Source organism: Hippopotamus amphibius, chromosome 12, assembly GCF_030028045.1.
Source record: "Hippopotamus amphibius kiboko isolate mHipAmp2 chromosome 12, mHipAmp2.hap2, whole genome shotgun sequence".
Classification (NCBI taxonomy): domain Eukaryota; kingdom Metazoa; phylum Chordata; class Mammalia; order Artiodactyla; family Hippopotamidae; genus Hippopotamus; species Hippopotamus amphibius.
The window spans coordinates 29,650,651-29,666,515 of NC_080197.1; the positions used below are offsets into that span (position 1 = coordinate 29,650,651).

At 40.7% G+C, this 15,865-nt stretch overlaps 1 protein-coding gene across 1 annotated transcript; it reads right to left on the minus strand.

The window, feature by feature from the left end:
- Positions 1-1,603: 1,603 nt before the first annotated feature.
- On the minus strand, positions 1,604-15,865 carry LOC130833951 (signal-regulatory protein beta-1-like). The gene is made up of 4 exons (XM_057704069.1): positions 15,793-15,865; positions 13,965-14,321; positions 4,812-5,126; positions 1,604-1,911 (listed from the first exon to the last, which is right to left on the minus strand). Exons 1-4 carry the CDS (start codon positions 15,863-15,865, stop codon positions 1,604-1,606), a joined length of 1,053 nt encoding a protein of 350 aa, XP_057560052.1.

The following is a 15,865-nucleotide window of genomic DNA, read 5'->3' on the forward strand; positions in this document are numbered from 1 at the left end:
AATGTAAGAAAGAGTCACTTGCTTTTTTATTTTACGATTTGAATAGGGATAAAAGGCATCTCAGCATGGTCTTGTTGGCTTCTTTATGATCACTAATGAGACTGCATATCTTTTAGTTGGCCATAAGTGTTTCCTTTAATCTCATTTTAATGAAGAGGCTTTAAAGGTTTCCTGCTAGTTTAGATGCCCACAATGGACTTTCCTTGAGGAGCTGAAAGAGGCCTTTAGAATCACAGGTATGGTTCTTCCTGGATAGGAGCCTGCCTAGCCTCTGCTGGGTTTCTTGCTCAGGGTCAGGTGTCCACAGAAGCTTTATTCCTGGGTAGGGCATGAGAGGCCACCTCTCATTACTGACCTTCCTGGTCTAGGCTCTCCTCTCCTCCTCTTCGGCTGCAGGAGACAGGGAGGGGCTGCCAGTGCTGGACAGGTCTCTGAAGACTGATGAGGCAGGAGAAGCTGGGGTAGAGGCTACAGGCATCATGGAAAGTGTCCCTCCTGGATCAGTCCTCCTGAATAAGACAGGAGGCAACAAGGGTCCTAGGTCACTGAGGAGGGCCTTGCAGTGCCTGTGACCTGCAGAGGAAGCAGGGAGCTGGCCGAAGCCTTTGTTCTTCTCAGACTTCTCCTCAGAGACCACCTCACCAGTGTTCTCTCCACACTAACTCCCTCTCTATCTCCCTCCTTAACTGCCCCCTGGGTCCTGCCCAGGTCAGGGGAGCCTACATCTTTGTGCATCCTCAGACTGGAGCTGTGAGAGGCAGAGGGAAGGTTGAGGGAATTGGGGTGCAGCTCTGAGGGACCCTCTGGATTAAAAATGCCTTCAAGATAGAAGAGAAATGGGAGCATCTTGTGACTTCTCCTCACAGTGCACCATCAGCCTGGAGTCCCACCCCTGGGAGCCCAAGCCCAATATGGGGTGCCCCGTTTACCTGGAAGGGAGGGTTCTCCTGAGGACATAGATGGTGGAAAGTATAGTCAGGGGAAACAACTTCCAGCCAAGCAGGAGGAGGGTCTCAAAGAGGGAGCTGGATGCTGTGGCACCTGGTGACAGGAAGATATCAGGATGAACCTGGCTTCCTGTTCTCATCACTCAACCACCAGGTAGGCTCAGTCCACCCCAGACTCAGGTACCAAGAGTACACTTTGGTGTTGGAGGGAGTCACCTCATCTCTCTGAGCCTCAGTTTTTTCATCTTTAAAGTGGGGATCATAACATGTACTTTAGATCATTTTTGTATCAAAGAAAAGCAAAGAACCTAATATGTGCTCAGTTATTGTATTATCTGAATGGTTTTGGGAGGTGGGGTGGGAATTGGGGAAAGATATTGCATATTATGTTGGTTATGCACAGGAATATCTAGTAAAAGGGATGTGTCATTAGGATGCAGCTGTGTGGCAAAGTGGTGCTTACTGCTGTTTGGTACCTAAGGCTTCATAGTATGTAAAGGTCGCTATTTTTGCGATTCCACTTTAAAGATGAAGAAACTGAGTTTCAGAAGAGGAAGTGAGCTTTCCCAGGTCACACATGACAAACATGGCAGAGCCAGCATTTGAACCTGGCCTGTCTCCAGGTTCAAGTCTTTAACTGCTTGGATATTCCACCCCTACTCACCCAAACTCGCCTGCTGTTCTGTAAGCTCGCTCAGCTGCATGCTGGTCTGGACCAGTGTCTGGGCCTCACGCCGCACCTGGCAGGTGAACAGCCTTTTGTACTCCGAGGTGCTGACCAGGATATGATTGTCTTGGCTGAATGTGCCATCTGGGTTCTTGGTGGGGGTGAAGACCTCATGGGTATTGAAGCATCCTTTCCTCCCCTGCCAGGTGATTTGTATGCCTTTGGGGTAAAACCTTTGCACATGACAGGTGAGGATGGTCACCTGGAGGCTTGGAACGTGGTGCACCGACATATTCACTGTGGGAACAACTGAAACAACAGCCCTTCCATCGTTACTTCTTCTTTCATGTAAACGATGCTCAAGGAGCACCCACACCTTTCTAGGCATTGCTATCGGTTCTCAGGAAACAGCAGTCAACAAAGACAGACATGGTCCCTCCCTCATGGAGCTCCTGCTCTGGTGGGGAGGACAAGGGGGAAAAAGCAGTCACTTGATCCCCACGTGGGTTATGAGAGCCTAAAGGGGCATCTGACCTGGTCTGGAGGTGGGCAAGTAGGGAAGGGTTTCTGGAGAAAATGACCTTAGAGTAGAAATATGAAAGGTGAATAGGAGTGAGCTACATGTGGCTGATTGTATTTTCCAGAAATGACTATAGCAAGCTCACAATGTCATCCAGAACCTTATTACTCCTGATCAGTGCAGGAGTCTACTGCTCCTGGAACCTGGACGGGACCATCACAACACGTTAGGGATGGAGCCTTCATGTGATTGCAGCCCCTGAGTTATCCAGCTGAGGTCCCAGATGTAACAGAGCAGAGACCAGTCATCCCTACCAGGCCCTGTTTGAATTTCCTGAACCACAGAACAAGTGAGCAAAAATAATATTGAGGGTTTGGAGCAAGTTTAGAATATTGGAGTAAATTTGGGATACTTATGCATCCCTGGAAACTGGAACCTTAGGCAAAGGGGCTGGAGGAGAGCAAGAAGTGGAGGGAGGGCACTGAGATTGGCCGTGTGTGGGGAAGCGCATCTCAGGCAGAGGGAAGGGCGTGGGCAGGGGCCCTGAGGTGAAGCCTAGCATGTTCCAAGGACCAACAGGTGACCAGGGTGAGTAGGGGGAGCATGGACGAGATGAAGCCAAATTCATAGCGACTTTGAGGACTGTCTACACTCACTGCTGCTACATTTACCTTGGGGACACATAATGACATCCTGCAGAGTAAATACATGGGTAGTTTGATACAATTAATTTCCAGACCCTGACCCCTCAAATGACTCCTGAAAGTCATCTGCCTGAGAATGTGCACTAAGCCTGGTTCCTTCTTCTGCCACCTGTTTCTCATTTCTCCTTCTCCAACTTTCCAAACAAAAAGGCTTTTCCCCTAGAGACCCGAAAACTAACTATGGCGCGTTGTCCTTGATGTAGAAGACATTGGGACACAAGCTAAGAGGACAGTTCAAAATGCTGCTGCCAGAAAGCTGGATTTAATAAAAACATCTTAAGTTCCTCCATCTATCTCAACGAGCTGTCTTTCTGATATAACTGTTATTTCAATAATTATTTTTCAGAATTTGTCATGTATCTAGATTCTTTTAATCAGTTATGCAATTCAATCCAAAAGAATTTTTTAAACACTTTGACCCTTAGTTCATAAGGAAAAAATCAAATAAATATAATTTATACTTTTTTGATGGTAGTTCTCTGTGTTCTCATAGTTCTCTATAATATGTATAATGTTGTGATCCCTAACAGACTTCCACATATAAAATATGTTACGTTAGGATAAAGTTCTTCACGGGAATTAGAAAGAAAATATAAATTTGGGAAGAAAAAGGATTGACAAAGATCCTGGTCATTAAGAAAGACCTTGTTTTATTTGTTGGTCATGGCTGATGGTGGAAATCAAATTGCTATGATGCTACTCTAGAGTAGCATTGACAGATACACACTACCAAATGTAAAATAGATAGCTAGTGGGAAGCTGCTGCATAACACAGGGAGATCAACTCAATGATGGGTGATGACTTAGAGGGGTGGGATAGGGAGGGTGGGAGGGAGTTGCAGGAGGGAGGGGATATGGGGATATATGTACAAATACAGCTGATTCACTTTGTTGTACAGCAAAAACTGGCACAACAGTGTAAAGCAATGTATTCCAATAAGGAGCTTAAAAAAATCACTATGATGTTATTTTTCCATAGGACATTTCCAGAGTGATGTAACATTTCTAATATCCCAGGAGTTATGTCTTGAGTGACTACATTAAGCAGATGTGGAGCAAGTTTAGGTGCAAAATCTGACACCACAGTAATGGGTTTGTCTTTACGAGATCAGAGCAAGAAAGGTGGGGCATGGCCTTGCCTGCATTGTTCCCTCCCTTCATGGCAGGGTGGATTTAGGAAGCCTGTTTCAAAGGCAGTACTGGCAGCAAAGCAGTGCTGACATGGTGGTCTGGACAAGGGTTTAGGAGTCCATGTGGAGAGTCCAACTGGGATAAACTTCCTTGCTGTGGCCTATAAGCCCTGTGTGATCTGGTCCCTGTCCTTTCTCACCAGCCATTTCTTTTTTCCCTGCACCCCTCTTCTTACCAAGATCCAGCCACATGGGCCTCCTCTCTGTGCCTCAAACGTGTCTTACTCTCCACCCCACCCCACCACAGGGCCTTGCATGTGCTGTTTCCTCTGCCTGGAACACCCTACCCTTTACTTGGCTGACTCTTTTTCATCGCTCATGTCTTGGTTCCATCATCAGTACTTCAAGAAGGCATTTCCTTGTAAACTAGATTTCTCTGTTTTTCATCTGTTTCAACACTCTATTTTTTCTCTCACAGAAAATGTTACAAGTCATAACCATATGGTTGTTTGCTTCTTATTTGATGAGATTCACAGGACTGTGATGCAGAACCAGGTCTGTTCTCTTTACCATGGAATCCCCAACACCTAGAATAATGCACCACGCAGCAGATGATCAATAAACAATTATTGAATGAATGAATGAACTCTCACCTCACAAATACGCTAGAGGGACGGAATCTCTGAAAGAGCAGGACCTGATCATGGCATTAAAGGGAATAAGATGGTCATAACCTCAAGTGGGGTTTGGTGAAGAATGAATAGGAGGACTCAGGTGAGGTGATCCAAACAGGGAAAAGGTCACTTAGGTTGGGCCATGTGGGTGTGTTGGTGGAGCCCTTACCTTGAAGGAATTTGGAGATGTTCATATGCCCACTGAGGGGACTCTGCAGTTCACTGTGAGCCACTTGGCAGGTGACCTGGGAGTGGAGTGAGGACAAGGCCAGGGTCACCAGGGTGGTGCTGATGATGGTGTAGGAGAAAGCATCTCCAGGTGGGGCGATGAGGGTCTGATGGGCTGGACGCTCCACACCATTTTCAAACCACTTGAGATGTATATTTTTGGGAAAGAAGCCTGTTGATGTGCAGGTGAGATTCACTATCTGGCCTGGACTGGTCCTGTTGGAGGGGCCAGAAATCTCTGGAAGAGAGGGCTTAGCTTTGATCAAGGCAAGGTGGAGAGAGAAGAGAGAGAAATGAAGATGGCAAGTTACTGTCTGGTACAATACCCACCTTTATGGTTCACTAAGAGAGAGCTATCACCCAATCTCTCAAGTTCAGTTTTCTCCTCTTTTTCTTTTTTATTGTAACTCTTCTTATCATAAGAGCTTGCCAGCCAGCTTCACTGATTTGCTTCTCCACCTTTGCACCCACACTCAGAAACCAGACCATGATGATCGTGCTAAAATGAAGATCCAGCCATGTCATTCCTCCTCTCTCCCTCCTTCTCCTTCCCTAAGTACATTGTTTTAAAAGTTATATAAAGGGTGTAATGGAAAACATCAGACCTGTGGCTTTCTTTCCTTGCATAGATTACAGACCAATCACTATTTAACTATTTTAGTTGATTTTGTGGACATTTCTCTCTGTGTTTCTAAGTAACCTGCTTATATTATTATCTCTTTGTTATATATTATGCATAGATCTATTACTATGGAAGATGATGATTTAGCTCTCTTAAATCTGCCTCCATCTGCCATTCACACTTCTCCTTCTACCATGGATGCATTCATCTCTTTGATGTTATCAGGAGTCAACACATATCATTATAACCAAAGGACTACTGTTCAAAACTGGGTCATACAATAAGTTATGAACATATTTCCCTTCTTGAGCAACTTTTTGTTTTCCCAGGAGTTTTTAAGTTTCTCATTCTTTTCATTGGTTTAATTTTCTATAAACCTATGACAACTTTATCTCTCAAATTTTGCCAAATGGGTATAACTCCTCTCAGTATTTTTGAAACCACTAAGTATTGTTGTGGACTTCTGTTTGGGGTACATGTATACCTGGGAGTGCACGAAGGCTTTGCAGGGGCTGTATAGGCTTTAAAAATTCATACAGTATTTTAAGAAAATATTTTATTATAGTTATTTGTAAAAACACATGACAATGGGGAGTACTCATCATGAGACTTTAACAATTATCAACAAATAGCCAATCTTGTTTCATCTTTACTCCCCTACCATTTGTTGAATTATCTTAAGGCAAATTCCAGACACTGTATCATTTCACTCACAACTACCTCAGCATGTATATCTAGTTTAAAAATTCTTTTAAAAATGTAATAAAATGCCATTATCATACTTAAAATTTAATAATAATTCCCTAATACCATCTAATATTTGTCAGCATTTAAACTTTCCTGCTTGTCTCCCCAGATATTATTTTACAAATGGTTGGTTTGAGTCAGGATGCAAATAAGATCCATATGTTACATTTTGTTATGTCTTTTAATACTCTTTTGATCTAAAGGAGTTCCTCTACCCTCTTATTTTTAATAGTTATTTGCTGAAAATACCCGGTCTGTAGGAAAAAACGTGTAGAATTTCCCTCATTCTGGCTTATATTCCTGTGGTGTCATTTAACATGATCCCCTCCCCCCCCCTTTTTTTTTGCCTGTAGATGGAGCTACAGGGTCTAGTTAATTAGAACCAGGTTCATAATTTTGGCAAGAATCCTTCATAGGTTGCATTACATTAGAAGGCATGTGAAATTAGGCTGTCTCTTTTCATGGTGTTCTGATTGACTGTGGCTTTGGGTGCCGTGAGCCGAATCCATCTATATAAAGTTTCCACTAGCCTTTAGCCCAATGTCCCTAACTACAGTTAATTATTGTCTAGATCCATCACTTCTTTAGGGGTTGCACACTGGTGATAGTCTAATGCCTTTATTAGTTGGAATAACTCTTTTTCTCATCATCTCTTTACAGTTTACTCTGACATATAGTTCTTACAGGAAAGGCAGGGTAAATGCCTTTGCTTACTATCTTTTGGATTTCATAACAATGATGTTTCTTTACTTTTCACATCCTTGTCATATCATGGTTTTTTAACATATTTGATGGATGGGAATACATTGTAATTTTATCTTTTTTAAAGCTCAAATTGTCCCATCTTTGGGAGCTGCCGGGAGCCGTCCGGGGATTGCCTAAAGGCTCAGGCAAGGCCGAGCACTTGGGGAATGGCCTGCAAGGCGGGAATTCCGATGAAGGCATCTTCGGTTCGGGAGAGCTGCAAAGCAGGCATCTTGGAAGTACCGGAGTTCTCCGAGATTTAGTTTCACTATGAGTCTCCTTTGTGTACTTTTTCTTTCTAGGAATGATGAGCTCTCTGGGTGAGGGGCGCCAACGCTGCCTTCAAGAATGGTGGCTACCCCCCCCCCCCCCCCCCCCCCCGCTTTCTTGGTGTTGTGGAAATTCTATGGGCCACAAACAAATCACATTTAGACCCTTAGGGGGCCCGGGTAATGGAGGAATGTTTAAACTTATTGTCCCCACCCTTGGGCCATGCTGGCAATTCGGCCGTAATGGGCCATGCATTGTGATCAGGAATGCTGCCTCACCCAATCACAATTATCCCAAACCTCTGAAGTGAGGGTCAGTCAAACCAAAGTTGCCTATAAAATATCCAATGCACTCTTCCCTTATAAGAACGGAATATTACGGGTATCTATGTTATGTCCATGTGCTGTATGTCTGCTGTCACGTAGCATAGAGAATGTAGCTCACTGATTAAGCTTAACCTGCTAACAATGTGTTTGTCACTTCAAGCCTGGGCGCCTGAGAGGCCTGCCCTTAGAGATTGTTATCCTGTGTTCCCCTCCCCCTTGTAACCATTGGAGGGTTAAAACAAGAATGGGGAAAAAAACTGTTCGATTGTTTATGGACAAGAACGTGAAGAACTGATGAGAACTGATGATTACATAGAAGACTCGTCACCTGACTAAGGACAGGCCCCCGGCGGAGTCATTGGGACATTTGGGGGAGGGATATGGGGCCCCTAATGGAAAAATCCACATAACAAGATGTAAGATATATAAGACCCGAGCAAAAATTAAAGTTACTCTCTCACACTCTCACTCTCTCTCACTCTCACACTCTCACACTCTCACTCTCTCTCTCTCTCCTGTCTCTGTCTCTTTTTTTCTCGCTGACTCTACCCCTCCCAAGGGACTCCCTGGATCCTGCCTGGGCTGGACCCCGGCAGGGAGCCTCTTTTAAATTAGTTCCTGAGTCTTTTTATATAACTTCAGCTGACATTGCCTGCTTCTGTTAAATATTCCAAGCTCATTTTGCTTGGACATTTCCTGTCCAAGATCTGGAGTCAGTCATTTCCCTCTCAAGCCCTGGTTCTTTTTAGTGGCAGTGCTGTTTAGAGACTATTATCTATGTGTTCATTGCTACTGGATTGTCAGTGCTACTGGGTTGTTATGGTGGACAGGGGATGAAGTAAATACTTTTTTTTATGAGAAAGACAATTAAATGGGTTAACACTGATAGTTCTAATTCAATTTTTAAAAAGCAGTTTTTTTAACCTAACTTCATTGATTCTGCTCTGTATCTGTTTCTCATATTGAAAATCCCAGTTCCTGAGGACAACAACACAATTACTTATTTACTTTATCCTATAACATATGTATATAATACTTATGAACACTGACATCAATATTATTACCAAACGGTATAATTATTGAATAGAGTTTGAGATTTCTTAGTGGTTCTTTTTGTCTTCAGGGTATGTTTCATTGGGGATATAGATACACATTATGATGTGTGACATACTGTCTCCAAGGCTCCCACAAATTCCCTGAGCTTGACCACTTTAGTGCACTCAGGAGCACTTCAATGCCAGTATTTTCATGTTTTTACCTGAAAGGTTTTCTTTTTGTTGTTTTTGTTTGTTTGTTTGTTTCTTTTTGAAGATTGCTATTTTGGAAGGCTGCCTGTGCACGTGGAACACTGGAAATACTGGGCATCTAATACCTTCTGGAAGCAGCACTCAAGCAATGACCAAAAGGGCATTGGTAAATGACTGTCCCAAACTCCTTTCCTCTTGAGAGGCATAAATCTAAGACTTGTGTTCTGAATCTTTTCCCGTGGTTTCCCGCCTGGATTAAGCTCTAGTTGCCCACAGTGGTAGCAGGCTTGATGACACATCCTTTATCAACTGTCTTCGCCACTGCCCTATCGGGAACCCTGAACTCAAATCCTTGTTTCAGGATCTTCCTCTTGGTGAATCTAAGCTAAACACTATGTTTTAAAGTCCCTTGAAATAATTTGCCTCTGCCTGGTTAAGCCATAGTTAATTAAGTAGTTTCATTTCAGATTTAGTATTTTAGTATTTAGGACTTTTTTTCATTTTTATTTTGTTTTCTAGTTATTTAAAATATTCATATGTTTACAAAGTCAAAACCTCAATCAAGGTACGGGAGAAGTCTAACTTTCATTCTTGTCCCTTCTACTCTGTTTCCTCCCCCACCAGTAAATTTTTAAAATTAGATTTTGATTTAATTTTCTGTTTTAAAAAAATATAAGCATATATGTACATCCTAGTATTTTCGACTTTTCTTATCATAAAAGCTCGTGTGCTTCACAGACTGTTCTACATGTCGTTTTCTGGTTTAATGTTAACCTGTGGTCCCTCTGAAGCAGTGTGCTAAGTTCTTCTCACGCCCTTTTACAGTACATAGCATCCCATTGTGTGACTGTACCACAATTTATTTAGAAACACATCTTTTGTCCTTATGAATAGTGTTGTAATTAAGAGATTAAGTGTAAGTCATCTTGCTCTTATGTTAGTATATCTTGAGATAAATTTCTAAAAGATAGATTGTTGGGTTCAGGGTAATATATAATTATGAATAAGTATATGTAATATATAATTTCCCTAGATATTGTCACATTCACCTCCTTTTGAATAATGTGATTTTGCATTTCAACCAGCAAATTATGGAAGCATTAGCTTCCCCATAGCTCTCACCACAAAGTGCATTGTTAAACTTTTGGAGTTTTGGCCAAGCAGATAGGTAAGAAATTGTGCCCCAGTGTAGTTTTAAATTGCATTTCCTCTTATATGCAAGTGATGAACTTATGTTTTGTATGTTTAAGAGATATTCCTATTTCATTTTCTATAAATTCTTTTAATATTTATTGCTTATAATAATGATAGTTATTGCTGGTATTTTTCTCCTAAAATTTTAGAATCTCTATGTACTAGAGGTATATAGAAGGGGTAATTCTTTGTCTATAGGTTACAAAATATTATAAATATACACACCCATATATAAGTTTCTTTTTGTACATTTTGGTCAAATTCTCATTTTGTTTCTTTTTGAGTTATAGTTGGGAAAGTTTTCCCCACTTTCAGATTATAAAATAATTCATATACGATTTCATCTAATACTGGCAGTTTCAATGTTTACAATTAAATATCTGATCCATATGGATTTACTTTGGTGAATGGTAGTAGGAACTGTATTCATTCCTGAAATTTCTACTCTGTTCCATTGGTCTACCTACTAATGTTCCAACTGATCTGACACCATTGTTGAAAAGACTCTCTTTTCTCCACCAAATTGCTTTTACATTTTTTGGTTTCCTTTCTCCCCCTACCTTTTAAAATTTAATTAATTTTTAAATTAAAAAAAAATTGAAGTATAGTTGATTTACAATGTTGTGTTAGTTTCAGGTGTACAGTACAGTGATTCAGATTATCTATTTATCTATCTATCTATCTATCTATCATCTATCTATCAATCATCTATCATCTATCTACCTATCTATTCTTTTTCACATTCTTTTCCCTTATAGGTTATTAAAAAGTACTGAGTGTAGTTCCCTGTGCTATACAATAGGTCCTTGTTGGTTATCTCTTTTATATATAGTAGTGTATATATGTTAACCCCAAACTCCACGTTCCCCTTTGGTAACCATGAATTTGTTTTCTATGTCTGTAGGTCAATTTCTGTTTTGTAAATAAGTTCATTTTTATCTTTTTTTTTTTTTTTTAGATTCCACATATAAGTGATGTCATATGATATTTGTCTTTCTCTATCTGGTTTATTTAGTATGATAATCTCTAGGCCCACCCATGTTCCTGCCAATGTTATTATTTCATTCTTTTTTGTGGCTGAGTAATATTCCACTGTATATATGTACCACATCTTCTTTATCCATTCCTCTGTTGATGGACATTTAGGTTGCTTCCATGTCTTGGCCATTGTAAATAGTGCTGCAATCAACATTGGGGTGCATGTGTCTTTTTGAATTATAGTTTTCTTTGAATATATGCCTAGGAGCTCACACAAGGCCAAGAATAGTGTCTGATCTCTGAGAGATGAAAAACAAATGAGATCCTCCAACTTTTTCTTAAAAGAAATCAATTGCCAATATGTATGGGTTTATTTCTGGAATCTTTGTTCTGTTCCATTGATCTACTAGTCTATCTTGATGCCAATACTACACTACACGATTACTATAGATTTTAATAATTCTATGTTCATGAGGGATGTTGGTGTATATTTTTCCTTATCTGGTTTTAGTACTAGAATAATGTTGGCCCTAAAAATTGATTGGAAAGCATTACTTCCTCTTCAATTTTCTGGAATAATATATGTAGAATTGTTAGTATTTCTTCCTTAAATGTTTGGTAGGATTCCTCAGTGCAGTCATCTGGGTCTGGCTTATTGATTGTTTCAGTTGCTGTCTCTTTTAGTTCATTAATCTTTTTTTTTTCCCTCAGTGTCTTATCTGCAATTAATCCCATCTAGTCTATTTTCCATCCTAATCATCTGTCTTTCCTGGTTAGTTTTCAAATGATTGATTTTTCTTATTATATTTTCATTGTATTTTCCTGCCTTTTTCATGCCTGGTCATTTTTTATTGCTTGTCAGATGTTATGAATTTTATTTTGTTGGGCATTGAGTATTTTGTGTCATAATAACTATGCTCGAACTTGTTTTGGGACATGGTTAAATCACCTGGAAACGGTTTGACGTTTCATGTGTTGTATTTAAGATCTGTGGTGCAGAACCACAGCATCATGTAGCCTAGAGCTAATTCTTTTACCTCTACTGCAGCAGAACCCTTCTGTGTACTCTCCCAAATGCCCCCAAATTATGAGGTTTTTCACTCAGATTGATTGGAACAGGCACTGTTCTTGGCCTTGTGTGACCTCCAGGGATTTTTTCCTCTGAGGCCAAGCTCAAGAACTTTGGAGTTCCCTGTGTTCACTCTCTTTCCTCTTTGGTGCTCCACTCTGAAAATTCTACCACCTTTCCCTCCTTGGACGTCTAGCTCCTTCTTATCAACTCAGGGAGACCTCCAGGCTCCATCTGAGTTCTCTCTCCCTGCACAGTGGCCTGAAGGCTTTCCCAGAAAGTAAACTGGAGGCAATCTTGGGTCTCACTTCATTTGTTTTTCATCTCTCAGAGATCATTGTTGTTTGTCACCTGATGTCCAATGTCTTGTCAACCATTGTTTTATACAGTTTGCCTAGATTTTTAGTGGCTGAGTAAATCCAGTCCCCGTAACAGTTTTGATATAAGTTGACTTAATTATTTAATATAATTAAAATTTTCTATTGTATATGTGCTTTTCTTTTCCATTATATCTTCCTACTGGTTTTTGCTTATATATATGAAAGTTTTTGATTTTTGTTTGTTGATTTTATAACTTGCTACATTATTAAGTTATCTTACTGATTGTAAAATTTAATGTTCATTCTATTAAGTTTTCCAGATGCCATAGAGAGATAGTTTTCCCCTTTTCTTTATAACTCCTATAATTATATTCTTATAATTCTTTATTCTTTGGTAAAACAAAAAGGGTGCATGAAATGTAGTTCTTGATGATCTTGCAAACTTGACAAACTGGTTGGATGTAGAATTTTAGGTTGAAAATAAGGTTCCCTAAGGATTTTGAAGGAAATACTCCTTATATTCTAGTTTTCAATGTTGCCTTTGGACATCTCATGCAGATCTCATTAAAATGATTCACATACAATTTGCTTTTCATTTTCAAATCTTGAAATTCATATGGCCTTCTCTTTGTCCCAAAACACTGTCTACTATTCTTTTTTTGTGTGTGTGTGGTCCTAAGGTGCTAAAATTTTAAAGATTCAAAAATTCTGTTGATGTATATTTCTATGGTTGTGTTAGAGGAAATTTTCAAGCTCATTTTTTAATATCAAAAACATTATAATCATTTCTTCATCAAAAACTGCTCTGCTTCCCAGGCTTTCTTTTAAGGGATGATGTTCAGGCTCTTGCAGTGTTTGCTTTCAGCCTTGATTCTATTGGTCAGGACCATATCCAAAAATATACAGGACTTATAGAAATCCTGGACAAAATTTAAGAAATATTAGAATTACATATTCTATGTAAAAATGTGATATTTATAATTTTCTGCCTCCATAATTCTATCAGTCAGTTTCTTTGTAATATATGGTTACATGCTGTTAAGAATGTATTTTTAAATCTGATTCCTTTTAATATCTCGATACTGACAATATACACTAATATAATACTTCTTGTGTTATGGGAACTCTTCTAAGTACTTTACATTTATAAAAGCACTTACATTCATAATCCTCACAACAAATCCACAAGGTAAATATTATTTTTATCCTTATCTTTTAGATGAGGAAACTGAGGCACAGAGTATTTAAGCAACTCACTAACGTCACACAGCTTGTTAATGGCAGAGCTAGAGGTTGAACCCAGGCCATTTAGGCCTGTAGTCTATACTTTTACCCACTATGCTTTTAAGCCTTTTTTTGTGGCCTTTGAAACCTGTAAGATTCGGAAGGATTAGGATTGTACTGATATGTCCTTGGGATTACATTTTACGCTTCTTCTTCACTATGACATCTCCTATCCTCATCTTTTACCCTCAAACTTGACATAGGGGCTAACAAGGCAGGAGCCTTGGGCTAAGAGACTGGAGGCTGTGATTGTCTTAGAGCAGGGGGCTGGATTTTCAGGGGTCTGGACTTACCATACACAAAGAGCCAGGTGCCTGGTCCAGACTTATACTCCACGTCATCAGGGATTCCTCTCTGGAACTTCACACAGTAGTAGACACCAGCGTCTGCTGGGGTGATGTTACTGATGCGGATGGAAAAGTCCATGTTGTTTCTCCACATGACGTCTGAAATATTTGTTACTCGGGGGAAGGGGCCTCCTTTGAGACTGTAGATTATCTCCCGTCCTGGCTTCGTTCCCCGAAACCATTTGATGGGCCCAGTGGGTAACAGGGAGGTCACCGTGCAGGGCAGAGTGGCTGAATCTCCTCCTGAGACCAACACAGACTTCTCAGGCTGAATCACCTGCAGCCCCTCCCCACCTGTCATTCCTGGAGGGAAACACAAGTCAGTTCCAAGTCCCTTGCCTGGCCTAGGGGACTTCTCTTGAGATTTGTTGCGTCACCGACAACTTAAAAAACAAACAAACGTACAAACAGAAAAAACACCCAGGATTGTGCCTGATGGGCTTCCCACTATTGACCTGGAGTCCAAGGGAAGGACCCTGGCCTGGGCATGAGGTGGACATTGGCTCAAGGCCTGGCTCCAGAACTGACAAGCCTGGAGATTCTGGGAAGGACACTCCCTCTGTTTTGGTTTCCTTTTCTATGAAGCATGACATCATTCCTCTTTTACTACCTGCTGTGAGTTTTAACTGAAGATGCAGGCTTCTCAAGGAGCCAGAGTGAGTGTTGTAATGGCCAGAAACAGCAAGATCATTTTGATGTGTTCATATTTGTATTAAGTAAATCCTGGAGGATATAAAAGCCAGAGCTTCCGTAGTGGCTTGTGTGTGCCAGACATCACTTGAAACAAATATATTAACTAAGTTCTTTAATTTTCACCACAACCCTATTAGTAAGATATTATTATTTATCTCCATTTTTAAGATAAGACAACAAGGCACAGAAAAGCTTAGTAAATTTTCCAGTGTCAAACATTGTATAAGTGATGGAACTTGAATTCGAACCCTGGCATATTGCTTTCAAAAATATATCTATGTTTTTAACCACTTGTAGGATGACCTCTCAACTGAGATGTAAATACTGCTGGGAGGGAGGGGTGCCTTGCCAGTCGACCTGAGTCTGGAGTAAGATCTAGGGAAGAGAAAGTGAACAGGAAAGTATAACTCCCACATCTAGAATGTAATCCTAAGAATCTGAGATTCTGGGAGACTTAATAGTCTAAAAAGTACTACTTATCAATTTTTCCTAATAGTTTCCTACATTGCATGTATAGTGGTGGTCTATCTGTCATCTATCTATCTATCTATCTATCTATCTATCTATCTATCTATATATCATTTATCTATCTGTCATCATCTATATATTTATTTATCTACGTCCCTCTTAATTAAGGCAGCCCTGACCCCCAGGTTCTGTGGTCTTCAGCAGGATGGAAGGGTCAGATGCTGCACATTGACTTCCTCCCTCGGGATGGTACCCATTCCTCGGATAAAGCCACCAAGGGACATGGATCCTTCACAAGTTGTCAGTGACATGGGAGCTGGGAATGGCAAAGAATCCCTGTCACTGAGAAATGCCTGGGTGGGCAAAATCTGGTCTGGACTTGCACTGGAGAGGAAAGGATCTCTGTAAGTAATAAGAATTCTGGGGGAATTTGTTTAGGAGATCCTTGTTGTAAAAGAGAACATTTAGAGAAATGTCCTGAAGAGAAAGAGGCAGAAAAGAATGAGGCCCTGGAACAAAGATCCATCTGTCCCACTGCCAATGGGGAAATGGTACCACTGCCAAACTCAGGTGAGCAACCCCGCACAGCGGTACCCAAGGCTATGGCACTCACCTGTGAGTCCCAGTAACAGAGGCAGCAGCAAGGATGGCAGATGCAGGTGGGACGAGGAGGCAGGGACATGCAT

Excerpts from the sequence above, each read along its gene's own strand:
- LOC130833951 (XM_057704069.1), bottom strand. The coding sequence starts at position 15,865 with ATGCATGTCCCTGCCTCCTCGTCCCACCTGCATCTGCCATCCTTGCTG. Across the intron at positions 5,127-13,964 it reads CACCTGGCTCTTTGTGTATG|CTAAGCCCTCTCTTCCAGAG; the intron begins GTAAGTCCAGAC and ends CCTTGATCAAAG. Across the intron at positions 1,912-4,811 it reads CATCTCCAAATTCCTTCAAG|TGAATATGTCGGTGCACCAC; the intron begins GTAAGGGCTCCA and ends TTGTTCCCACAG.